The 27,500-nt window shown below is 43.6% G+C and overlaps 1 protein-coding gene across 1 annotated transcript in view; it reads left to right on the forward strand.

Moving 5' to 3' along the window:
• The window catches only part of MESK2 (misexpression suppressor of KSR 2), a 146,475-nt gene that overhangs the window by 85,714 nt on the left and 33,261 nt on the right, over window positions 1-27,500 (forward strand). Inside the window, exons 3-5 of the mRNA XM_080267706.1 lie at window positions 21,407-21,623; window positions 23,587-23,690; window positions 26,646-26,787. Coding sequence (XP_080123832.1) covers window positions 21,407-21,623; window positions 23,587-23,690; window positions 26,646-26,787 — 463 coding nt within the window. The remainder of the gene's footprint in view (window positions 1-21,406; window positions 21,624-23,586; window positions 23,691-26,645; window positions 26,788-27,500) is intronic.

The raw sequence follows: 27,500 nt of genomic DNA on the forward strand, positions 1-27,500 counted from the left end.
GAAGTGCTATGGAAAGGATGTAGAGCCGTAGTATTGTCTTTTTAACACTAGAATATGTTGCTAGTCACGAAGAAGTGCAATGGAAAGGATGTAGAGCCGTAGTATTGTCTTTTTAACACTAGAATATGATGCTAGTCACAAAGAAGTGCTATGGAAAGGATGTAGAGCCGTAGTATTGTCTTTTTAACACTAGAATATGATGCTAGTCACGAAGAAGTGCTATGGAAAGGATGTAGAGCCGTAGTATTGTCTTTTTAACACTAGAATATGATGCTAGTCACGAAGAAGTGCCATGGAAAGGATGTAGAGCCGTAGTATTGTCTTTTTAACACTAGAATATGATGCTAGTCACGAAGAAGTGCCATGGAAAGGATGTAGAGCCGTAGTATTGTCTTTTTAACACTAGAATATGATGCTAGTCACGAAGAAGTGCTATGGAAAGGATGTAGAGCCGTAGTATTGTCTTTTTCTGCCACTGAGCTACGTGAAATAAGCTGCAAAAGGACGAAAATCTGGGCCAAGTTTAAGTGAAAGGATGATAGTCACGAAGAAGTGCTGTGGGAAGAACTTACATATTTTTCTCAGCAGTAATTCAGTGCCGGTTAAAGGAGCTCCCTAACACCTCTTCCTTACCGATTTATTTTTGGTTATGGCTGGGTAATGTCGTTTTGTAGGCTATTTATGCAGAGTATGGTGATATTTGAACGATTTATGTGTGTAGTAAACAAAATAAATCGCTTAGGAAAAGTTGTTAGGGAACTTGGCGATATTGGAAGGATTTATCTAACAGAAGAGGATAGGAAGGTGTAGTAATCCAAATAAATCGCTTAGGATGAGGTGTTAGGGAGCTCGGTGATATTGGAAGCTTTTAGGTAACAGAATAGGACAGTAAGGTGTAATAAGCAAAATAAATCACTTAGGAAAAGGTGTTAGGGAGCTTGGTGATATTAGAATGATTCAAGTAACAGAAGAGGTCGGCCAGGTATAATAAGCAAAATAAATCAATTAGGAAAAGGTGTTAGGGAGCTTGGTGATATTAGTATGATCTAGGCGACACAGAAGAGGTTGGCGAGGTGCAATAAGCAAAATAAACCGCTAAGGAAAAGGTGTTAGGGAGCTTCCTTCACTAACGAAAATACGGAACTAGTACTTAAGATATTCCGACAGGCGATTTATCTAGAATTCCGTTTTATATTAATATTTTGGCATTTTTAATTTGAAAAAGGAAGGAAGAAAATATATATTGAAGGAAGGACATGAATAGTACTTTTTTTTAAATTCGAAATAAATAAATAAATAGATTAATAAATAAAATAGATACGTAAGAAATGAATTTATAAATGAATAGTAATGTAAACAAACTGAAGAACAGATAAATAAATAGATCTATCTATCTATCTATCTATTGCCAGACGCCATAATCCCGTACGGGGTGGCCGTTTGTCTTTGAGTTAGTTGTTTTACGGGGAGGGGCACTAACCCTCCACCAACCCACTTGTTGACACGTAGGGAACACGTATGGTTTGGTTATATGGTTACCACCCAGCGTTGTAAATGGTTTCCTGGCTTACAGGAAACCATTTGGCTTGTCACTCAATGTAAAGCCACCTGTAAAGGAAAGAAAAGCAATAAGTAGTGACAGGAAAGATGGGAGAAATAGGAAGAGAGGAGGGCAGACACAGAAAAAGAATGATAAAGACTAAGGAAGAAGTAGGCAGCACTACATCAAGTGAGTGGATGATGGTGAGAAATAGGAAGAGAGGAGGACAACCACAGAAAAAGAATGATAAAGGTGAAGGAAGAAGTAGGCAGCACTACATCAAGTGAGTGGATGATGGTGAGAAATAGGAGGAGAGGAGGACAGGTACAGAAAAAGAATGATAAAGGCTAAGGAAGAAGTAGGCAGCACCACATCAAGTGAGTGGATGATGGTGAGAAATAGGAAGAGAGGAGGACAACCACAGAAAAAGAATGATAAAGGTGAAGGAAGAAGTAGGCAGCACTACATCAAGTGAGTGGATGATGGTGAGAAATAGGAAGAGAGGAGGACAGACAGAAAAAGAATGATAAAGGTGAAGGAAGAAGTAGGCAGCACCACATCAAGTGAGTGGATGGTGGTGAGAAATAGGAAAAGAGGAGGACAGGCACAGAAAAAGAATGATAAAAGCTATGGAAGAAGTAGGCAACACTACATCAAGTGAGTGGATACGGTAAATAAATAAATATCCGTTACTTTTCCGTTAAATTTCAAAATCCCCCAAATGGGAAAATTAAAAATAACACTGAGGTGGTTTGGCCATGTGGAGAGGATGGAGGGTGAGAGACTGACGAGGAGAGTGTGTGTGAGTGAGGTTTATGTGGTTACATGGAGAGACAGACTGGCAAATGAGGAAGTGAAGGAGCGTTGTGGTGTGGATGTGGATGTGATAGGAAGCGTTAGGAGAAACACACTGAGGTGGTTTGGCCATGTGGAGAGGATGGAGGGTGAAAGACTGACGAGGAGAGTGTATGTGAGTGAGGTGGAAGGGGGAAGAGGGAGGGGGAGGCCGAGGATGAGATGGAGGGACGGGGTGGAGAGGTATGGGGGTGTGTGACTTGGGAGCGGGGCAGTGAAATGGCGGGGGACAAGACGACGTGGAGGCGATTTGTTTGTGGCCACCCCAAACGGGATTGAGGCGTCTGGCAATAGATAGATAGATAGAATAACATTAAGACAAATAATAAATGAGTAATAAGTAGATAGATAAATCAGTAAATAGCCGTTACTTTTTCGGTTAAAATTGAAATTTCAAAAAACGAAAAAAAAAGTGAAGGATATTAATAACCAAATAAATAAAATAGATAGATAGATAGATAGAGAAATAGATAGCTTTTTCAGATAGATAGATAGAGAAATAGATAGCTTTTTCAGATAGATAGATAGAGAAATAGATAGCGTTTTCTTTTTCAGTTAATAAAATAAAATAACAAGTAAAGCACCAATAAATAACCAGCCAAACAACAGAATAAATCAATCAATAGCGGTTGCTTCGGTTAAATTTGAAAATCACCAAAAAGAAAAAACAACAACAATAACAAGTAGAGGACAAGTAAATAAACAACCAAACAATAAAATAAATCAATAAATAACCGTTACTTTCCGTTAAAATTCGAAAATTCAAAAAGGACAAATCATGCTTTCCGCCATCCGCCATGAAGCCTGCGCCACCATAGATGATGAGTTTGACCTGTAAGTTGCTTTTCTGTACCTAGCACCTGTTCCTGAGCGATTTATTTTATCTATTTATTTTATTTTTGTGCATCTAAGTTGGTTCTTTGTTCCTAGCATCTGTTCCTGAGCGATTTATTTATTTATTTGCCATGTGGAGAGGATGGAGAATGAGAGACTGATGAGGAGAGTGTATGTGAGTGAGGTGGAGGGGGGGAGAGGGAGGGGGAGGCCGAGGATGAGATGGAGGGATGGAGTGGGTAGGCCTATATGAGAGAGGGGTGTGTGAGCTGGGAGCAGGACAGTGAAATGGCGGGGGACAGGGCGACATGGAGGCGATTTGTTTGTGGCCACCCCTTACGGGATTAAGGCGTCTGGCTGTAGATGGATAGATTTTATTTTTATTTTTTTGCATGTAAGTTGGTTCTTTGTTCCTAGCATCTGTTCCTGAGCGATTTGTTTTGGCATATAAGTTGGGTCTCTCTCTCTCTCTCTCTCTCTCTCTCTCATATCTGTCTACTCTCTCTAATCTCTTTCTCATATCTGTCTACTCTCTCTCTCTCTTTCTCATCTTTCTAATTCCTGTCTCTAATCTGTCTGTCTGTCTGTCTGTCTGTCTGTCTGTCTCTCTCTCTCTCTCTCTCTCTCTCTCTCTCTCTCAAATATCAACACAGCTCCCATTAGTAACCCACAAAAGGATACCAAGGTGTAATATACAAAATAAATCGGTAACGAAGAGTTGTTAAGTAAGATGCCGAAGCCACAGAAATAACATGATCATTTCTTTTTGCTCTCTCTCTCTCTCTCTCTCTCTCTCTCTCTCTCTCTCTCTCTCTCTCTCTCTCCTGGCAATATTTAACATCTATTTACCATTAAGTTTGCGAAATTCTATATATTTTTTACTTATTTAGAGAGAGAGAGAGAGAGAGAGAGAGAGAGAGAGAGAGAGAGAGGGAGGGAGAGAGGGAGGGAGGGAGAGAGAGGGAGGGAGGGAGAGAGAGAGAGACTTCACAGCTGTAGAACATTAAGTAGGAACTGGATTATAGGCGATTAAAAGGAAAAAAAAAAACTATTCCAGACTGATTAATTTTGGTAATGTAGTGGTTGCATGCATAATACATCACTTATCCAATCTCTCTCTCTCTCTCTCTCTCTCTCTCTCTCTCTCTTTCTCTCTCTCTCTCCCTGACGTCATAACCCACGGCACGTAAAGCCTGATATGGGGGGAGATAATTTTAGGCGCATTTCAGCATATAACCCGTTTAGAATTATTCTGAATGTTTTATCTCCAATTTCATCAAAAAATTCAAAGTGCTATTATTGTTAGTTGAAAAAAAAATATATATATATTTTAGAGTACCAATTTCGAGAATAGTCCGTCTTGGAATCGGGAGGTCAAAACAGTACATGTCGATTGTGGGTGTCTTTATCTTTTAATTGCTTTTTTAACCTTTTTCTGTCCCTTATACTGGAATATTTGTTACGAAATTTGTAAGAGGTGATCCTGAACTGCCCCCTTGTAAGTATGAAATGAGGTGTTATTCGTGTATTACCGTAGGAAAATGGAAAATAAGGGAGTGGGTGGCGTGTGTGATGGTGGTGCTTGGTGTTCGTATGTTAATTACCAGTACGTTTTTTGACCTCCTTTCTCTGATGACGTATTTTTCATTACCCTGACACCAGACTCACTCTCTCTCTCTCTCTCTCTCTCTACCACCTTCGTTTGTTGTATTAGCGAGACTCTCTCTCTCTCTCTCTCTCTACCACCTTCGTTTGTTGTATTAGCGAGACTCTCTCTCTCTCTCTCTCTCTCTCATCACCTTTCGTATTAGCACTACCTTTTACAGCAATAAATATTTTAGGTCAATTCTCTCTCTCTCTCTCTCTCTCTCTCTCTCTCTACCACCTTCGTTTGTTGTATTAGCGAGACTCTCTCTCTCTCTCTCTCTCTCTCTCTCTCTCTCTCTCTCTCTCTCTCATCACCTTTCGTATTAGCACTACCTTTTACAGCAATAAATATTTTAGGTCAATTCTCTCTCTCTCTCTCTCTCTCTCTCTCTCTACCACCTTCGTTTGTTGTATTAGCGAGACTCTCTCTCTCTCTCTCTCTCTCTCTCTCTCTCATCACCTTTCGTATTAGCACTACCTTTTACAGCAATAAATATTTTAGGTCAATTCTCTCTCTCTCTCTCTCTCTCTCTCTCATCACCTTTTGTATTAGCACTCTACCTTTTACAGCAATTAATATTTTAGGTCAACTCTCTCTCTCTCTCTCTCTCATCACCTTTTGTATTAGCACTCTACCTTTTACAGCAATTAATATTTTAGGTCAACTCTCTCTCTCTCTCTCTCTCTCTCTCTCATTACTGGAAGTTTGATGAGTGAAGTAATATAAAGACGATATTTAACCTGTGTAGTGAGAAATTTCGGTAAATATTAAGCAGAAGCCACAACAGGAATTCAAGTATTTTAAAGTGCTTTCCGTTTATAGCTCACAATTTACCAGCATTTTACTTTTATGGCTTTTGCACAGTAATTCCCTCCCTCCCTTCTCATCACCTTATAGTCATTAATATCCCCAGGGGTCATTTGCAAAGGAGTGTTTGAGGAGAAAAGTTGATGTATCATTTATAAAGGCTTGAACATACTTGCATACGATGGCCATGGTCACCTAATGGCAGTTCTTCATGCTGCTTGATCTCTGGCAGCCTCCCTCTAGTCCCTTATCCCTGAGGTCACACTTTATGACCTCATCACAGGTCATGTTTGGTCTGCCTTTCACAACGCTATTGCCAGACGCCTCAATCCTGTTCAGGGTGGCCACAAACAAAACGCCTCCAAGTCACTCTGTCACCCACCATTTGACTACCCTCCCCCCAACTCACCCCCCCCTCCCTCATATACCTCTCAACTCCATCCCTCCACCTCATCCTCGGTCTACCCCTCCCTCTCCCTCCCTCCACCTCACCTACATACACCCTCTTAGTCAGTCTTTCATTCTCCATTCTCTCCACATGTCCAAACCACCTCAGTGTATTTCTCCTAATCTTCTCAACCACATCCACATCTACATACAAACAGAATATACTTTAAAATGCTTGAATTCTGGCTGTGGCGTCTGCTAAATATAATCCAAATTGTCTCCTTGAAGCTGTATGAAATAATTTAGGGATTTTTGAATTTAGAATATGAGGGAGGGGGGAGTGAGTTGGGGGGAGGGCAGTCAAATGGTGGGTGACAGAGCAACTTGGAGGCGTTTTGTCTGTGGCCACCCTTTGTGGGATTAGGGTGTTGGGCTATAGATAGATAGATAGGGAGGGATGGAGTTGAGAGGTATATGAGGGAGGGGGGAGTGAGTTGGGGGGAGGGCAGTCAAATGGTGGGTGACAGCAACGTGGAGGCGTTTTGTCTGTGGCCCCCCCCTGTGGGATTAGGGCGTCGGGCTATAGATAGATAATTAGATAGAATTAAACTGATGTGAAGAGGTTACCAGCACAAAGGTACATTATATAGGCCAGGAGTTGGTAGAGAGGGATGGCTTGTGGTGGCACTGATATATCCAGATGAGAAGTATCCAGGTGACTCCACTGCCCTGTTATATAAATTGCTTACCTTACCTTTAGTGATCGTTTACCTTTAGTGATAGTAAAGAGGCCAGGGAGCATGGCGAATATAAATCTATCTATCTATAGCCAGATGCCATAATCCCGTAAAGGGTGGCCGTTTGTCTTCGAGTTAGTTGTTTTACGGGAAGGGCCATTAACCCTCCTCCAACCCAACTCTTCTTAAATTATTCACCTCAGTCTCAATGTAATGGTTATTGCTAGTCTTGAAAGGAGAAACACATTGAGGTGGTCTGGCCATGTGGAGAGGACAGAGAGTGAGAGATTAACAAGGAGTGTGTATGTGAGTGAGGTGCATGTGGAGTTACATGGAGAGACAGACTGACAAATGAGGAAGTGAAGGAGCGTTGTGATGTGGATGTGAATGTGATAGGAAGCATTGGGAGAAATACATTGAGGTGGTTTGGCCATGTAGAGAGGATGGAGAGTGAGAGACTAACAAGGAGTGTGTATGTGAGTGAGGTGGAGGCCAAGGATGAGATGAAGGAAGGAGTGGAGATATGAGAGAGGGGGGTGTGAGCTGAGAGGAGGGCAGTGAAATGGTGGGGGGCAGGTCGACATGGAGGCAATTTGTTTTTGGCCACCCCTTATGGGATTAAGGCATCTGGCTGTAGTTAGATAGACTAGCATTATATTTTCTGGTAGATTATTCCACTTAATAATTTCACTGCAGTAATTACCTCCTGTCCCATGAAAGGAGGATGGTGGTGGACTGCAGGATAAGGGCAACTGAAGCCTGCACTCCACGAAGGTCATGTCTAGGTGAGCCTGGGGCGGCAGAACCAACACACACGTTTGGTTTTTATGTTTGATTGAGAAAGGTCTGTCTTCATATAGTCAGACGCCTTAATCCCGTAAGGGGTGGCCACACACAAATTGTCTCCATGTCACCCTGTCCCCTGCCATTTCACTGCCCTCTCCCCAACTTAAACCCCCCTCTCTCATATATCTCTCCACTCCATCCCTCCATCTTATCCATGGTTTCTCCTTCCCTCTCCCCCACTCCACCTCACTCACATACACTCTCCTCATCAGTCTCTCACTCTCCATCCTCTCCACATGGCCAAACTGCCTCAGTGAATTTCTCCTAACACTTTCCGTCACATCCACACCACAACACTCCTTCACATCCTCATTTGTCAGGCTGTCTCTCCATGTAACTCCACATGCACCTCACTCACATACACTGTCCTCATCAGTCTCTCACTCTTCATCCTCTCCACATGGTCAAACCACCTCAGTGTGTTTCTCCTAACGCTTCCTATCACATCCACACCACAACACTCCTTCACTTCCTCATTTGTCAGTCTGTCTCTCCATGTAACTCCACATGCACCTCACTCACTTACACTCTCCTCGTCAGTCTCTCACTCTCCATCCTCTCCACATGGTCAAACCACCTCAGTGTGTTTCTCCTAAAGCTTCCTATCACATCCACACCACAACACTCCTTCACTTCCTCATTTGTCAGGCTGTCTCTCCATGTAACTCCACAGGCTCCTCTCAAGTAACTCATTTCCACTGCTCTCACTCTTGACTTGTGAAAGGTACACCATTAAAAAAAAAAATACTGGTTACCCTGAGGTGTGATGAATTCTAAAAAATGATTTGTAAAAGTGAAACCGTGTTCATTTGGTACTCACGGTTGTTCAGAATCTTTGTTCCATGTGTCATATTTTATCATTCCACAAAGTACAGTATATGACATGGTAATTTTAAAGACAGAATATTCATAGCCTTTACCATTTATAACAACTGATACATAAACAGTGATGCAAAATACTGTACACTGAACCCTCGGCTATCACGGGTTCCGCTATAGCGTATCTCGCTGTCACGCCTATATAAAAAAACTACCCAAATACCTTTTTCATGCACTAAATGCCTGCTATCGCGCACTGCAAATGTTCGAAAATTTCAAAAAGGCCAGGCTGCAGTGCTCCGCTCAGCCAACAAAAGCTTCACTCCGTGATTGGTCATGTGACGTCAGCGCCAGCTGAACGCTGATTGGCTGCCCAACCGAGTCTCCTGTCCGCCAAACCATTCAAGTGCGCGCCCTCAGACCGTGAACAGTGATAGCGAGAACAATAACCTTTTTTATGATATGACCATGGCCAACGTACCCCCTCCCCGTCCCCCTACCATCACCCAACATAATGCTGTGGCACCTGGCAGGGAAATAAAGAAGAGGAAGAACCTATGTTATGCAGATAAACTGGAAATGTGAAACTTATAGAGAATGGTGAGACCAAGCGAAGTGTGGGGAAGAAACACAACATCAATGAATCAACTGTGAGGGGTATTTATAAGAATCGTGATCACATCATAGAACATGCTCATTTTTAGACTATTATATATTAATAAGTGTTACAAAAAAGGTATCTTATGGGTAAATATTGAGGTCATGGCACCAATTAAAATTATTACCATAAGTTCTTCAATTCGGCTATCACGGTTTCGGCTATAGCGCAGCTATAGCGGGACCAATTGGGGGTGATAGCCGAGAGTTGAGTGTATACCATTTTGTGTGTGTGTGTGTGTGTGTGTGTGCATTTTTTTTTCACTTTTTTTGTTTATTGTTTTTTATTCTAGTATTTAAGAGGAGCCTGTGGAGTCACATGGAGAGACAGGCTGACAAATGAGGATATAAAGGAGCGTTGTGGCGTGGATGTGGATGTGATAGGAAGCGTTAGGAGAAACACGCTGAGGTGGTTTGGCCATGTGGAGAGGATGGAGGGTGAGAGACTGATGAGGAGAGTGTATGTGAGTGAGGTGGAAGGTGGGAGAGGGAGGGGGAGGCTGAGGATGAGATGGAGGGATGGGGTGGAGAGGTGTGTGAGTTGGGAGCGGGGCAGTGAAATGGTGGGGGACAGGGCGACGTGGAGGCGATTTGTTTGTGGCCAGCCTGTACGGGATTTAGGCATCTGGCAATAGATAGATAGACCATTTATAACAACTGATACATAAATAGTGATGCACAATATACCGTTTTTGTGTGTGTGTTCTTACCTAATTGTTCTTACCTAATTGTATCTTTACAGGAATGAGTCAAGCTCGTACTGTCCCGTGTCTTAGACCATATTTATCGTACATATCCTTAAATTTGTGAATTGTTTTGGCACACACTATTTCATTCGGTAGTGCATTCCATTGATCAATTGCTCTGTTTGGGAAACTGAATTTCCTTACGTCTTTATCACCTCTCTTCTTATGCAATTTTTTGCAGTGTCCTCTTGCTGATGCTTCTCCATATGTTAAGTAATCATTTATGTCTATTTTCTCCTTTCTTGATATGCATTTATATAGCATTATCATGTCACCTCTTTTCCTTCTCTCCGGTAGTGTTGTAGAATCATTTTATTTAGTCTTTCTTCGTAGCTTAGGTCCCTTAAGCTTGGTATCCATCTTGTAGCGGCCCTTTGAACTTTTTCAATCTTGTCTATGTGCTTTTTGAGATGAGGACTCCAGACTACTGATGCATATTCCAGGGTTGGTCTAATGAATGATGTTATTATCCTTCTTAGCATGTCTTCATTTATGTATGTGAATGCTATTCTCATATTTGCAAGCAGTGTATACATGTTCCGTACCTTCTCGCTGATGTGGTCAGCCGGAGATAGTCTGTTATTGATAATCACACCTAGATCTTTCTCTCTTTCTGATGTGTATAGGGTTTTATTTCCTAACTTATAATCCCAATCAGGTCTTTTTCCACTTTTACCAAACTTGATTACATGACACTTGTCCACATTGAATTCCATTTGCCATGTACTACTCCATTCATGAAGTTTATTTAATTCTTCTTGTAGCTCTTTACAAGAGTCTGTGTTAGTAATTCTCCTTTGTATTTTTGCATCATCTGCAAACATATTCAGATAGCTTTCATTTCCAGTGTTACTGTTTATATCATTTATATACACTAAAAACATGATTGGTGCCAGCACTGAACCCTGTGGTACTCCACTAGTCACTTCTTTCCATGATGAGTAGTTTCCTCTTAGTACTGTCCTCATTTCTCTTTTTATGAGAAAGTCTTGCATCCAACAAAACAGTTTGCCTCGAATTCCTCCTTGATGGTACAGTTTCCATAAAAGTCTTTGGTGTGGTACTGTGTCAAAAAGCTTTCTTGAAATCTAAATAGATACTGTCCACCCATCCTTCCCTTTCCTGTATTGTGTTTGTTACTCTGTCATAGTAGCTCAACAGATTAGTAACACATGATTTTCCTTTTCTGAAACCAAATTGTCTTTCTGTTATCATACTGTGTTCTTCTAGATGATTTACCCAAGCTTTTCTTATAAGTTTTTCTAATACCTTGCTTACAACACTGGTCAGTGATACTGGTCGGTAGTTGAGTGGATTTTGTCTATTTCCTTTCTTGAATAAGGGGACAATATTTGCTTTTTTCCAAATATCAGTTAGTTTACCTTGACTCAAGGATTTCTTGAAAATTAAAAATAATGGTTTACTTAACTCCTTTGCACATTCTCGTAACACCCAACATGAAATTTCATCAGGACCACTTGCTTTTCCTCTGTCTAATCTACTTAACTCCTCCTGTATTACTTTTTCTGCTATTTGTATATCTGGTAGTATGTGTGGACATGCGTGTTCCACATAGTCCCTCTCAAAAATTTTTTTCTTCTGTAAAAACTAATTGGAAATTCTTATTTAGTGCTTCACAAATATCTTTCTCTTGTGTATAAGTGATGCCCTCGTCCGTGATGGATTGTATTATATCTTTTACTTTGGTTTTGCTTCTGATATAGCTGTAAAACGGCTTTGGTTGATCACTACTTTCATTTATTATATCCTCCTCAAACTGTTTTTGGGCTTCCCTCCTTACTCTTGTATAATCGTGTGTGTGTGTGTGTGTGTGTGTGTGTGTGTGTGTGTGTGTGTGTGTGTGTGTGTGTGTGTGTGTGTGTGTGTGTGCTTTTTTTTTTCCCTTTTTTTGTTTATTGTTTTTTTAATTCTAGTTTGCTTTCATTCAAGTAACTGTTGTCTAATATTCCCTTTTCATTTGCTGTAATGTTATGCTCTTTGGCTAATCACTGCAGATTACAGGTTAAATAGATATAACAATGTCTGTCTATCTATCTATTGCCAGACGCCTCAATCCCATTTGGGGTGGCCACAAACAAATCGCCTCCACGTCGCCCTGTCCCCCGCCATTTCACTGCCCTGCTCCCAACTCACATACCCCTCTCTCATATACCTCTCCACCCCATCCCCCCTCAATATAGTAAAATGCTGTTATAAGGTATGAGCTTTATTGCATTTCAGTGTATATATAGTAGTAGTTAGCAATATTCAATACAGTACTGACTTTTCACCTTACCAAAAACACTAGACAGGCAGGACTGGGGTATCATTTAATATTCACTAAAAGCGTTATAAGAATCTAACTGACAATTTACTTTGGGAACAGAAACTACACATATCCTTAAGTACTCAAATACTGTCTATCTATTTATTGCCAGACGCCTCAATCCCGTTTGGGGTGGCCACAAACAAATCGCCTCCACGTCGCCCTGTCCCCCGCCATTTCACTGCCCCGCTCCCAACTCACACACCCCTCTCTCATATACCTCTCCACCCCATCCCTCCATCTCATCCTCGGCCTCCCCCTCCCTCTTCCCCCCTCTAATACCAGATATCTTATAAAAGCTCCTGATATTTTCATGTAACATTTTTGGGAGAAATCAGTAAAGGAGCAGCCAGTAGAGAAACTTACACTGTACTTGCAAAAACTGAAAAGAAAGTAATTGTCTTTGGATTCTCTTACTTTTAACCTTGGCTTGCACATAATGACCTATCTATCTATTGCCAGACGCCATAATCCCGTAAGGGGTGGCCATTTGACTCTGAGTTAGTTGTTTTACAGGGAGGGGCACTAATCCTCCACCAACCCACTTGTTGACACGTAGGGAACACGTATGGTTTGGTTATATGGTCACCACCCAGCGTTGTAAATGGTTTCTTGGCTTACAGGAAACCATTTGGCTTGTCACTTAATGTAAAGCCACCTGTAAAGGAAAGAAAAGCAATGAGAAGTGACAGGAAAGATGGGAGAAATCATAACCTAAATACAGTGACTAGAAAATGTAAAGTGAGATGTATTCTATTTTTGGCTGAAACAGATTTTGCCAATTAGAAAGAAAAAAATAATAATAAGACATTCTTTTTAGTTTCACTCACCCATAAGGAAACATACATGTTGATAATTGCTACCTCTGTCAAAGTTTCTGCCCTACTTTTATCATCATAATTCATAGCCTCATAACCAAATCCAATTAGGAAAATATAATAAGTAGGGATCATAGTCATTGCCATGTGGAGAGGATGGAGGGTGAAAGACTGACGAGGAGAGTGTATGTGAGTGAGGTGGATGTGGAGTCACGTGGAGAGACAGGCTGACGAATGAGGATATAAAGGAGCGTTGTGGTGTGGATGTGGATGTGATAGGAAGCGTTAGGAGGAACACACTGAGGTGGTTTGGCCATGTGGAGAGGATGGAGGGTGAAAGACTGACGAAGAGAGTGTATGTGAGTGACGCGGAGGGGGGAAGAGGAAGGGGGCGGCTGAGGATGAGATGGAGGGATGGGGTGGAGAGGTGTATGAGAGAGGGGGGTGTGAGTTGGGAGCAGGGCAGTGAAATGGCGGGAGACAGGGCAACTTGGAGGCGATTTGTTTGTGGCCACCCCAAACAGGATTGAGGCATCCGGCAATAGATAGATAGATAGATCATTGCTTAATAATCTTGTGACAGTTGTGAGTAAAGCTGGACCTACCTACATTGCCTGAATTATGAAATAGTCAGTATTTTACGAGTTAAATAAGCCACACAAGCTTTAGATAACATCGTCTAACAATAACAAATTGGTTAAAAATCTGCTGTGTATGTCAAAAAAAAAAAACAAATAATAATAATAATGCCACAAGTTTTTTTTTTGTAATATGAAAAAATAAAACAGGATTTTTTTTTTTTTTTTTTTTTTTTTTTCCATCACTATACATAAATAACTTTGCTAATAATAGATAAGATTTTTACTCCCCTGCCACAGAAGCAGTGTACAGACTGGGTTCTAACTCTTGGTTGAGAAAGGCACAGTACTGTATATGAGCTGGTTAATATTTGTACCATCATCCACTCACTTGATGTAGTGCTGCCTACTTCTTCCTTAGCCTTTATCATTCTTTTTCTGTGCCTGTCCTCCTCTCTTCCTATTTCTCCCATCTTTCCTGTCACTTCTTATTGCTTTTCTTTCCTTTACAGGTGGCTTTACATTGAGTGACAAGCCTAATGGTTTCCTGTAAGCCAAGAAACCATTTACAACGCTGGGTGGTAACCATATAACCAAACCATACGTGCTCCCTACGTGTCAACAAGTGGGTTGGTGGAGGGTTAGTGCCCCTCCCTGTAAAACAAATAACTCAGAGTCAAATGGCCACCCCTTACGGGATTATGGCATCTGGCAATAGATAGGTAGGTACTATTTGTGAGAGGGGAGTGTAAGTTGGAGGAAAGGCAGCGAGGTGGCAGGGGATGAGACAACATGGAGGTGATTTGTTTGTGGCCACCTCTAACAGGATCATGGCATCCGGCTAAAAGATAGACGGATAGAATTATTCAGACGGTACCGTACATTCATATATTTTGCCCCTTTTAGCAACTGATGCATTAATAACTTGCCAGAAGATATAATTTTGCCTATGTATTTGTGTTGCAGGTCAGTAGTAATTAACCTAACCTGTCTTGCATGGGTCGTGAAGAAGAAATACTGGGAAATCATCAGTAAGGTCTATGCTTTGGGCTGATGATTTTATTTATTTATTTATTTATGTATTTTTTTATTATTATTATTATTATTATTATTATTATTATTATTATTATTTTCATTTTATTCTTTTTTTTTTTCTTCTTTTTTTTCTTGACCAACTCTGGGCATAGGTTTCACAGCCTGTTTTCAAGGCCCAGTAGTCCTCCTACGTACCGTACACCTCTACATGTCACCACTTCAGCGAAATAATGATCATTTTAGAACTGTTGGTATCACAATACTGTCATGTAGTAACTTTTTCACTTCCATGCTCACTTCCCTGTTTCTTATCACTGCTTTCAAAGAACCAGCAACCTTTCTTCCCTGCTGTACCCTTTCAAGCACTTCACCCTCCAAACCTCCATCCTTACTCATCACACTACCCAAGTACTTAAATGTACTCACATTTTCCATTTCCTCACCATCCAACCTCACTGTACATTCACTGACTTCACCTCTCTCAAAAACCATCACTTTACTCTTCCCTACATTCACCTTTAGATTCTGTTTCTTACACACTCTCTCAAACTCATCCACCAAGCCTTGCAGCTCCCCTTCAACAACACAGTATCATCTGCAAACAACAGTACAGGGAGTTTCCAAACACTACCCTCTCTCACCAGGGCCACTCCAACATCCACTACCCTACCTTGTACCTCTTTTATTACCCCATCCATGTACAGATTGAACAACCATGGCGACATGACACATCCCTGTTTCAACCCAACCTTCAAAGAGAAAAATTCACTCAGTTCACCATCCACACGCACTGCAGCCTTAGCACCATCATACATACTCTTCACAGCATTCAACAACTTTCCATCTACTCCATATATTCTTAATACTTTCCACAATCAGAGAATGAAAGGGAGGCGGAGGAAAGGTTTAGGAAGTGGAGAGATGGTATGGGGCACAAGGGTTTAAGGGTAAATGCAGATAAAACAAAAGTGATGATATCTAGGGTTGGTGGTGGTACTGTCAAAGATGAGGGAGAGTGGCCATGTGCAGTTTGCCACAAGGGCGTGGGAAGTAATTCCATCTTGTGTGGTGTGTGTGATAAATGGGTGCGCAAGAGATGCAGTGTTATCAGAGATAGACTGCAAGATAATGCAGTGTTTATGATAAGCGGGTGCACAAGAGATGTAGTGGTATCAGAGGTAGACTGCAAGATAATGCTGATTTTATGTGTACGGCGTGCCGGGGTGAGCAGGTGGAGATTGTCAGACGAGAAAGGATTTAACTTGCTGGTGAATCTCTTGAGTGTGTGGAAGAGTTTTGTTATTTGGGAGACATGTTGTGTGCTGGAGGTGGGGCTGGAGCAGCTCTGTGGCTAGGGTGAGAAGCGGTTGGAAGAAGTTCAGGGAGCTCTTGCCTCTCCTGACATTGAGAGGGCTCTCCCTACGTGCTAAGGGGTCTTTGTATGCAGCATGTGTAAGGAGTGTAATGCTGTATGGCAGTGAGACCTGGGCAGTGAAGGAGGAAGATATTCGCCGGCTCAGACGTACAGAAAAGACAGTGATTAGGTGGATGTGCAGTGCGTCCCTGCGTCCAAGGCCTGTAGGGGCTGGGTTTACAATGGAAGAGTTGAGAGGTAGGATGGGACTGGAGTGTATTGGTGTTGTGATGAGAAGAGGTAGATTGAGGTGGTTTGGACATGTGGAGAGGATGGGGGATAATAATTGGGTGAGGAAGGTGAGAAGTGTTAATATTGGGGGTGGGGTAATGAGGGGTAGACCGAGAAAGACATGGGACGAAGTCATTAAGTGTGACCTTAGGGTTAAGGGACTGAACAGGGAGGCTGCAATGGATCGTGCAGCGTGGAGAGCCGCCATTAGGTGACCAAGGCCGACGCATGCAAGCATGTTGGAGCCTTTAAAAATGAAAACGAAAACGAATCCTTGTCTATCCATCCTGTCATATGCTTTCTCCAAATCCATGAAAGCCGCATACAACTTCTTTCCCTTCTCTAGAAACTTTTCCACTAAAGATCTAAGAATGAATATCTGATCTACACAACCTCTTCCCTTCCTAAAGCCTCCCTGTTCTTCTCCAACTAATTCCTCTGTTCTTTCCCTAACTCTGTCAATAAGTATCCTACCATACACTTTTCCTATTACACTAAGAAGACAAATGCCCCTATGATTACCACACACTTCTTTTTCCCCTTTTCCTTTGTACAAGGGAATAATTATACCTGACTTCCAATCCTCCGGGACTCTACCTTCCTCCCAGGCCAATCTGCACATCTTCCACATCCATTCTACTACTATCTCTCCCCCATGCTTCAGCATTTCACCACACATTCCATCAATTCCTGGGGCTTTCCCCAATTTAACTTTCTTCATTGCTTCCACAACTTCTATCCTACTGATTTCTTCCTGTCTTCTCACCTCCCTCCTTCTCCCAGCCATTCCCCAGACACTTATACTCGCATTACTTCCATCCTCTATGTTCAACAATTCCTTAAAGTGTTCTCTCCATCTGCTCACTTTTTCTCCCTTCTCCACTAGTAATCTACCATTTTTATCTTTCACTCCCCCACCAACTTCACTATAATAATAATAATAATAATAATAATAATAATAATAATAATAATCTATCTGTCTATAACCAAACACCATAATCCGGTAAGAGGTGGCCACAAACAAATCACCTCCATGTTGCCCTGTCCCCTGGCTTTGTAATGCTCATCCTGTGTTAAAAGAATAAAAAGATAGCCGTAGATAGATTATTATTATTATCACCCGGAAATAAGCAAAAATAATTAAATCCATAAAAATCATAACTGCGGAAATAATGACGATGATGGTTGTGTTCTGCCCCCATACCAGGCTGTGTTGTTTAGGGTTGGAGTTGTGAGTTTGTATTGTTATTCATGTCATCACGCTGCCCTTCCTCCCTCCCCCTCCCCTTCACCTCCCCCTCTCCCCTCCATTCACCTCCCCTCCCATACCTCGTGTCACCTTCACATTCCTATGCATCCCGTTCCTTCATATTCCCTCCCCCCCTCCCTCCTCTCTCTCCCCTACCCCTCCATCCCTTTTCCTCTCCCTCCACTCCCTTTAGCTGCTTCCTCCCCTCATTCCCCCCTCTCTCCTCCCTTCTCCCTACCTTCCCTTACCTCTCTCCCTGTCCTGTACTCCCTTCTCCCTTCTTCTCCTTCATTTTCCTCTCCCTTCCTTTCCCCTCCCCATTGTATCTTCCTGTCCTTGTCTCTCCTTCCTTCCTTTCCTTCCTCCTCTTCTCTTTCCTTTCTCTCTCTCCTTCCTCCCTTTCCTTTCTCTCTCTTTCCTCCCTTTCCTCCCTCACTCTTTCCTCCCTTTCCTTCCTCTCATTCCTCCCATTCCTGCTTTTTTCCTCCCATTCCATTCTTTCTCCTTCCTTTCTTTTCTTAGTCTCCTTCCTTCTCTCCATCCCTATCACTTTCCTCTCTCAATTGCACCTTCTCTACCTCCCTCCTCCATCATTTCTTCTCTCCATCCCTCCCTTCAGTTCTTCTCTACCTCCCTCCTCCATCTCTTCTCTCCATCCCTCTTCCATCTCTTCTCTCCATCCCTCCCTTCAGTTCTCTACCTCCCTCCTCCATCTCTTCTCTCCATCCCTCCCTTCAGTTCTCTACCTCCCTCCTCCATCTCTTCTCTCCATCCCTTCACTCAGTCTCTTCTACTCTCTCTGGTCACCTTATTCATCTTCACTTCCCTCCTTCTCCCCTACCAACCAAAAATACCTTATATTTTTTCTTCCCTCTCCTTTTCCATTCTCCTCCAGTATTTCCCTCTTGTCTGTCTCTCCTCCTCTCTCCCTTTTCTCTCCGTCTCTCCCCTCCCTGTGTCACTGCATTTTCTCTCCCTCCTGCACCCTTCCTCTCCCTCCTGCACCCTTCCTCTCCCTCCTGCACCCTTCCTCTCCCCTCCATACAACCCTATCCTGTCCACACCCCCAACTTTCCTCTCTCCCTTCTATTCTGTCACACTTTTCCCTCCCTGTCTCCCCTCCCTATATCACTGCACTTTCACTCCCTCCTATAGCCTTTCTCTCCCTCCCATACCCCTTCTCTCCCTCGCATACCCTTTCTCTCCCTCCCATACCCCTCCTCTCCCTCCCATACCCCTTCTCTCCCTCCCATACCCTTCCTCTCCCTCGCATACCCTTTCTCTCCCTCCCATACCCTCTTTCTCTCCCTAGCATACCCCTTCTCTCCCTCCCATACCCTTCCTCTCCTCCCATACCCCTTCTCTCCCTTCCATACCCTTCCTCTCCCTCCCATACCCCTTCTCTCCCTCCCATACCCTTCCTCTCCCTCCCATACCCCTTCTCTCCCTCCCATACCCCTTCTCTCCCTAGCATACCCTCTCTCTCTCCCTAGCATACCCTCTCTCTCTCCCTCCCACACCCCTTCTCTCCCTCTCATACCCTTCCTCTCCTTCCCATACCCTTCCTCTCCCTCCCATACCCCTTCTCTCCCTCGCATACCCCTTCTCTCCCTCCCATACCCCTTCTCTCCCTCCCATACCCTTTCTTTCCCTCCCATACCCCTTCTCTCCCTCCCATACCCCTTCTCTCCCTCCCAAACCCCTCACTCTCTATATTAAGTGTGTTTGTTTGGCTGTGGTTAATGAGTCTAGTCATGTACTCCTCACATTGCCATTCATCCACACCCACCCTCTTACTATGGCCCCCTTGCAGTTACACACGTACACACTCCTAACACACACACACACACACACACACACACACACACACACACACACACACACACACACACACACAGAAATGGTTTAAGACACGGGACAGTACGAGCGTGACTCATTCCTGTAAAGATGCAATTAGGTAAGAACACACACACACACACACACACACACACACACACACACACACACACACACACACACACACACACACACACACACACACACACACGGTATATAAACTACCCACAAAGTCATCTCTCTTTAGACAGCAAATGTTACAAATCTTATTACCAATCTCAAAATTACTTCTTCGTATCCTAATATCTTCATACATCCTAATTACTTTCAGATGTTGGGAGGTAATTAGCTGGTTTAATTTCCTATCTATCTGTCTATCTATTGCCAGATGCCTTAATCCCGTAAGGGGTGGCCACAAACAAATCGCCTCCATGTCGTCCTGTCCCCCGCCATTTCACTGCCCTGCTCCCAGCTCACACCCCCCTCTCTCATATACCTCTCCACTCCATCCCTCCATCTCATCCTTGGCCTCCCCCTTCCTCTCCCCCCCTCCACCTCACTCACACTCTCCTAGCTAGTCTCTCACTCTCCATCCCTCCATCTCATCCCCAGTCTTCCCCTCTCCATCCCTCCATCTCATCCTTGGCCTCCCCCTCCCTCTCCTCTCATATTCCTTTCCAAAAATGTATGTGGAATTCTTGATGGCCTTTTTGATGTGTAGGTTCATGGGTGCATCAGTACTACACCTAAATGTGGTATAAGGTGCCTTCATGTGGTGGCACTGATATAACCTGGTGGTGGAGCTGCCTGGTTCTATACACATCCCCCAACAGGAAGATGGTGGACTGAAAGAGATAAGAAACTTTAGCCTGAAATTTACCAGCATCACCGTGTATGTAGGTGAAGTGGAGGGAGGGGGAGACCGAGGATGAGGTGGAGGGATGGAGTGGAGAGGTATATGAGGGAGGGGGGAGCGAGCCAGGAACAGGGCAGTGAAATGGCGGGGGACAGGGTGACATGGAGGCGATTTGTTTGTGGCCACCCCTTACAGGATTGAGGCGTCTGGCAATAGATAGATAGATAGACAGATAATCAGATGAGCCAGGGGGAAAAAAATAAAAGGCTTTCCTCTCTTTCCCTGGCACTTCTTCATGACTAGCATCATATTCTAAGGCTGATCATGTGTTATACGGTACCTCAGCATTCAAGGTGGAGAGATGGCAGTTTTAGGCCAAGTTAGAGTGAAAAGAGTACATTGATGCTATCTGTCTATCTATCCATCTATCTATCTATCTATCTATAGCCCAACATCCTAATCCTGCAAAGGGTAGCTGCAGACAAAACACCTCCAAGTTGCTCTGTCACTCACCACTTGACCGCCCTCCCCCCAGCTCATTCCCACCTCCCTCATACTGTATACCTCTCCACCCCATCCCTCCACCTCATCCTCGGTCTCTCCCTCCCTCTCCCCCTACTTGCTGAATATTTGTGGTTGGGGGTTGAGGCCTTGTAGGGGTGACTAGAACTTGTGTCGGTTAAGGAAGGCCCCTAGCACCTCTTCCTTAGCTATTTATTTTTGGATATAGCTGGTTAACATTATTTTGTACCTTATGTGGAGAGGATGGAGAGTGAGAAACTGATGAGGAGAGTGTATGTGAGTGAGGTGGAGGAGGAGAGAGGGAGGGGGGAGGCCAAGGATGAGATGGAGGGATGGAGTGGAGAGGTATGTGAGAAAGGGGTATGTGAGCTGGGAGCAGGGCAGTGAACTGGCGGGGGACAGGGTGACATGGAGGCGATTTGTTTGTGGCCACCCCTTACAGGATTAAGGCATCTGGCAATAGATAGATAGTTATTTTTTTACGACAGTGCCAAGCGAGTTATTTATACGTTGTTTTTGTTTTTTAGGACTTTTTTTTTCTTTAAATGCGAGGAAGAAGGAACCCAAGGCCAGAAGTATTTATATGTTGTTTTTATTTTATTTTAATTTATTTATTTTTAAGGAGAGTGCCAAGCAAGTGATTTATGTTGTTGTTGTTTTTCCAGTACTATGCCGAGCGAGGGCCTGGATGACATCGAGCTGCGTCACGTGCAGCTCTCGACCGCCAATTGCCGCAGCCTCAGCGATGATGGTTCGGGCGGCCCCGTGCAGACCGTGGCCACCAGGTTCGGCCCGGTGACCGTGGCCGTCGCTGGCAATATCTCTGACCCCGTGATACTGACCTACCATGACCTCGGCCTTAACCATGTCACCAATTTCCAGGTGTGTTTGTTGGTGTTATTGTTCATTGTTCGACAGCTTCAGGAAAAATATATTGGTTAGAAAAGGGATCTGTATTTTGTTTTTGTTGATATGGAGAAGGCCTTTGACAGAGTCCCTAGAGAGGTGGTGAAGTGGGCAATGAGAAAGCTTGGCTTGGAGGAGTGGCTGGTTAGGGTGGTTATGGCCATGTATGTGGGTGCTCACACCCAGGTAAGAGTGAATGGAGATTTGAGTGATGGGTTTTCCGTGAATGTTGGTGTGCATCAGGGGTCAGTCTTGAGTCCCATGTTGTTTATCATGGCACTTGAAGCCCTCTCACGTGACTTCAGAAATGGACTCCCATGGGAGATGTTGTATGCTGATGATTTGGTGTTGCTTGCAGAGAACAAAAGGGAGGCGGAGGAAGGGTTTAGGAAGTGGAGAGATGGTGTGGGGCACAAAGGCTTAAAAGTTAATGCAGATAAAACAAAAGTGATGATATCTAGGGTTGGTGGCAGTACTGTCAAAGACGAGGGAGAGTGGCCATGTGCAGTTTGCCACAAGGGCGTGGGAAGTAATACCATCTTGGCGGTGTTTGTGATAAGTGAGTGCATAAGAGATGTAGTGGTATTAGAGATAGACTGCAAGATAATGCAGTGTTTGTGATAAGTGGGTGCACAAGAGATGTAGTGGTATTAGAGATAGACTGCGAGATAATGCAGTGTTTGTGATAAGTGGGTGCACAAGAGATGTTGTGGTATTAGAGATAGACTGCAAGATAATGCAATGTCTGTGATAAGTGGGTGCATAAGAGATGTAGTGGTATTAGTGATAGACTGCAAGATAATGCAGTGTTTATGATAAGTGGGTGCACAAGAGATGTAGTGGTATCAGAGATAGACTGCGAGATAATGCAATGTCTGTGATAAGTGGGTGCATAAGAGATGTAGTGGTATTAGTGATAGACTGCAAGATAATGCAGTGTTTATGATAAGTGGGTGCACAAGAGATGTAGTGGTATCAGAGATAGACTGCGAGATAATGCTGATTTTATGTGTACGGCGTGTCGGGGAGATCAGGTGGAGATTGTCAGACATGAAAGGATTGAACTTGCTGGTGAATCTCTTGAGTGTGTGGATGAGTTTTGTTATTTGGGAGACATGTTGTGTGCTGGAGGTGGGGCTGGAGCAGCTCTGTGGCTAGGGTGAGAAGTGGTTGGAAGAAGTTCAGGGAGCTGTTGCCTTTCCTGACACTGAGAGGGCTCTCCCTCAGTGCTAAGGGATCTTTGTATGCAGCATGTGTTAGGAGTGTAATGCTGTATGGTAGTAGACCTGGGCAGTAAAGGAAGAGGATATTCACAGGTTCAAAGATACAGAAAAGACAATGATTAGGTGGATGTGCAGTGCGTCCCTGCATCCAAGGCCTGGAGGGGCTGGGTTTTCAATGGAAGAGTTGAGAGGTAGGATGGGACTGGAGTGTATTGGTGTTGTGATGAGGAGAGGTAGATTGAGGTGGTTTGGACATGTGGAGAGGATGGGGGATGATAATTGGGTGAGGAAGGTGAGAAGTGTTAATATTGGGGGTGGGGTTATGAGGGGTAGACCAAGAAAGACATGGGACGAGGTCATTAAGTGTGACCTCAGGGTTAAGGGACTGAACAGGGAGGCTGCAATGGATCGTGCAGCGTGGACAGCCGCCATTAGGTGACCAAGGCCGACACATGCAAGAATGTTGGAGCCTTTAAAAATGAAACGAATGACCTACCTAACCCTGCTACTACTACTACTACTACTACTTTTACTACTACTACTACTACTACTAATGAAGATAATAATAATAATAATAAAGATGATAATGACATACCTAACCCTAATAATAATAATAATAATACTGTAATAATAACAACAGTAATAATAATAATAATAATAATAATAATAATAATAATAATAACGACCTACCTAACCCCAATCACCCTCCCCTTCAGGCGTTCTTCCTCTACCCCGAGATGCGCAATGTTGTCAACAACTTCTGCATCATCCACGTCAACGCTGTCGGCCAGGAGGAGGGCGCCGGCACCTTGCGAGAAGGGTACGTACACAGAATACGTACATGGGGTATGGGTGTGTCCATGGGGGAAGGGTATGTATGCAGGAAAGGATACACACATGAGAGAAGGGGTGTGTACACGGGAAGGATGCATACACAGGGGAAGGATACATACACAGGGGAAGGATACATACACTGGGGATGGATACGTACACAGGGGAAGGATACATACACAGGGGAAGGATACGTACACGGGAAGGATACGTACACAGGGGAAGGATACGTACACAGGGGAAGGATACGTACACAGGGGAAGGATACGTACACAGGGGAAGGATACGTACATAGGGGAAGGATACATACACAGGAGAAGGATACGTACACGGGAAGGATACATACACAGGGGAAGGATACGTACATAGGGGAAGGATACGTACACAGGGGAAGGATACGTACATAGGGGAAGGATATGTACACAGGGGAAGGATACGTACACAGCCTTGGTCACCTACTGGCAGCTCTCCACACTGCTTGATCTCTGGCAGCACCTGTGTTCAGTCCCTTATCCCTGAGGTCACACTCTCTCTCTCTCTCACTCACTCACACACTCACTTTCTCCTATCCTATTCATTGTAACTTCATTCTCTCTCTCTCTCTCTCTCTCTCTCACTCACTCACTCACTTTCTCCTATCCTATTCATTGTAACTTCATTCTCTCTCTCTCTCTCTCTCTCTCTCTCTCTCTCTCTCTCACTCACTTTCTCCTATCCTATTCATTGTAACTTCATTCTCTCTCTCTCTCACTCACTCACTTTCTCCTGTCCTATTCATTGTAACTTCATTCTCTCTCTCTCTCTCTCTCTCTCTCTCTCACTCACTTTCTCCTATCCTATTCATTGTAACTTCATTCTCTCTCTCTCTCTCTTTCTTTCTTTCTCTCTGCCTCACAACCCCACCCCCAACATTCACACCTCTCATCTTCCACACCCAGCCGTCACCCTCCATCCTCTCCACAAAATATACAGTAGTTACGTTTGGCCATGTGGAGAGGATGGAGGGTGAAAGACTGACGAGGAGAGTGTATGTGAGTGAGGTGGATGTGGAGTCACGTGGAGAGACAGGCTGACGATTGAGGATATAAAGGAGCGTTGTGGTGTGGATGTGGATGTGATAGGAAGCGTTAGGAGGAACACACTGAGGTGGTTTGGCCATGTGGAGAGGATGGAGGGTGAGAGACTGACGAAGAGAGTGTATGTGAGTGAGGTGGAGGGGGGAAGAGGGAGGGGGAGGCCGAGGATGAGATGGAGGGATGGGGTGGAGAGGTATATGAGAGAAGGGGGTGTGAGTTGGGAGCAGGGCAGTGAAATGGCAGGGAACAGGGCGACGTGGAGGCGATTTGTTTGTGGCCACCCTGAACGGGATTGAGGCGTCTGGCAATAGTTAGATAGATAGATAGATGTTTCAGGTGGTTGTTGATGCTTGTGGAAATCTGTTACTGTAGTTTAGTCCTTTAACGTTTATCTATTTAAGGCATCTGGCGATAGATAGATAGATAGACCATTTATCTATCTTTAACCAGACGCCATAATTCTGTAAGGGGTGGCCATTTGTCTTTGAGTTAGTTGTTTTACAGGGAGGGGCACTAACCCTTCACCAACCCACTTGTTGACACGTAGGGAACACGTATGGTTTGGTTATATGGTTACCACCCAGCGTTGTAAATAGTTTCCTGGCTTACAGGAAACCATTAGGCTTGTCACTCAATGTAAAGCCACCTGTAAAGGAAAGAAAAGCAATAAAAAGTGGCAGGAAAGATGGGAGAAATAGGAAGAGAGGAGGGCAGACACAGAAAAAGAATGATAAAGGTGAAGGAAGAAGTAGGCAGCACTACATCAAGTGAGTGGATGATGGTGAGAAATAGGAAGAGAGGAGGACAGACACAGAAAAAGAATGATAAAGGTGAAGGAAGAAGTAGGCAGCACTACATCAAGTGAGTGGATGATGGTGAGAAATAGGAAGAGAGGAGGACAGACACAGAAAAAGAATGATAAAGGTGAAGGAAGAAGTAGGCAGCACTACATCAAGTGAGTGGATGATGGTGAGAAATAGGAAGAGAGGAGGGCAGACACAGAAAAAGAATGATAAAGGTGAAGGAAGAAGTAGGCAGCACTACATCAAGTGAGTGGATGATGGTGAGAAACAGGAAGAGAGGAGGGCAGACACTGATAAAGGTGAAGGAAGAAGTAGACAGCACTACATCAAGTGAGTGGATGATGGTGAGAAATAGGAAGAGAGGAGGACAGACACAGAAAAAGAATGATAAAGGTGAAGGAAGAAGTAGGCAGCACTACATCAGGTGAGTGGATGATGGTGAGAAATAGGAAGAGAGGAGGACAGACACAGGAAAAGAATGATAAAGGTGAAGGAAGAAGTAGGCAGCACTACATCAGGTGAGTGGATGATGTTTGCCACCACCTACCACAAAAGTTAAAATAAACAGAGCATATCTTCTCTCCATAGCATCTGGTTATAGATAGATATATGCAGATAGATAGATAGATTGTTAGATAGATAGATAAATAGATAGACAGAGAGAGAAAAATAGATAAAATAAACGTAGCATATTATCTTCTCTGTAGCATCTGGTTCTAGATAGATATATACAGATAGATAGATACATAGATATATTGATAGATAGGTAGATAGACAGATAGATAGATAGACAGATAGATAGATAGACAGATAGATTGATAGATAGGTAGATAGACAGATAGATTGATAGATAGATAGATTGATAGATAGGTAGATAGACAGATAGATTGATAGATAGACAGATAGATTGATAGATAGATAAATAGACATAGATTGATAGATAGATAGATAGGCAGATAGATTGATAGATAGATAGATAGACAGATAGATAGGTAGATAAACAGATAGATTGATAGATAGATAGACAGATAGATAAAATACACCTAAAATATCTTCCCTCGGCAGTTACGTCTATCCCACCATGGACGAGCTTGCCGAGACCCTGACCTGCGTAAAGAACCACTTCCATCTGCGTACCTTCATCGGCTTTGGGGTCGGCCTGGGCGCAAACGTCCTCGCCCGCTACGCCATCAAGTACCCCGCTGACGTGAGTGGCCGAGAGAGAGAGAGAGGGAGAGAGAGAGGAGGGAGATAATTGAAAAGAGGGAGAGAGAGAGAGAGACAGACAGACAGACAGACAGACAGACAGAGGAGGGAGATAAAGAAGGGAGAGAGAGAGAGAGAGGGAGAGAGAGAGAGGAGGGAGAGAAAGGAAAGTGAGAGAGACAGAGACAGACAGAGGAGGGAGATAAAGAAAGGAGAGAGAGAGAGAGAGAGAGAGAGAGAGAAATAGACGGACTGACAGACAGAGGAGGGAGATAAAGAAGAGAGGGAGAGGGAGAGAGAGACAGACAGACAGACAGACAGAGGAGAGAGGTAAAGAAAAGAGGGAGAGAGAGAGACAGACAGAGACAGACAGAGGAGGGAAATAAAGGAAAGAGAGAGAGAGAGAGAGAGAGAAAGGAGAGAGATAAAGAAGAGAGAGAGAGAGAGAGAGAGAGATAAAGAAGAGAGGGGGAGAGAGAGGGAGAGGAGAAAATTACTATACTTCTTTAGAATATTACAGATTGATTTATGGATATTTGAGAGAGAGAGAGAGAGAGAGAGAGAGAGAGAGAGAGAGAGAGAGAGAGGAAAAATTACTATACTTTCTTTGAACAAAACTAGATTTTTGTATATATGAGAGAGAGAGAGGGGGGGGGGGAGGAGGAAGACAGAAAGGGAAGGAAAAAGATGGAGGGAAAGGAGAGGAAAGTTATT

This window comes from Coenobita brevimanus, chromosome 3 (assembly GCF_032717465.1).
Source record: "Coenobita brevimanus isolate Jiangsu-jjx chromosome 3, ASM3271746v2, whole genome shotgun sequence".
NCBI lineage: Eukaryota > Metazoa > Arthropoda > Malacostraca > Decapoda > Coenobitidae > Coenobita > Coenobita brevimanus.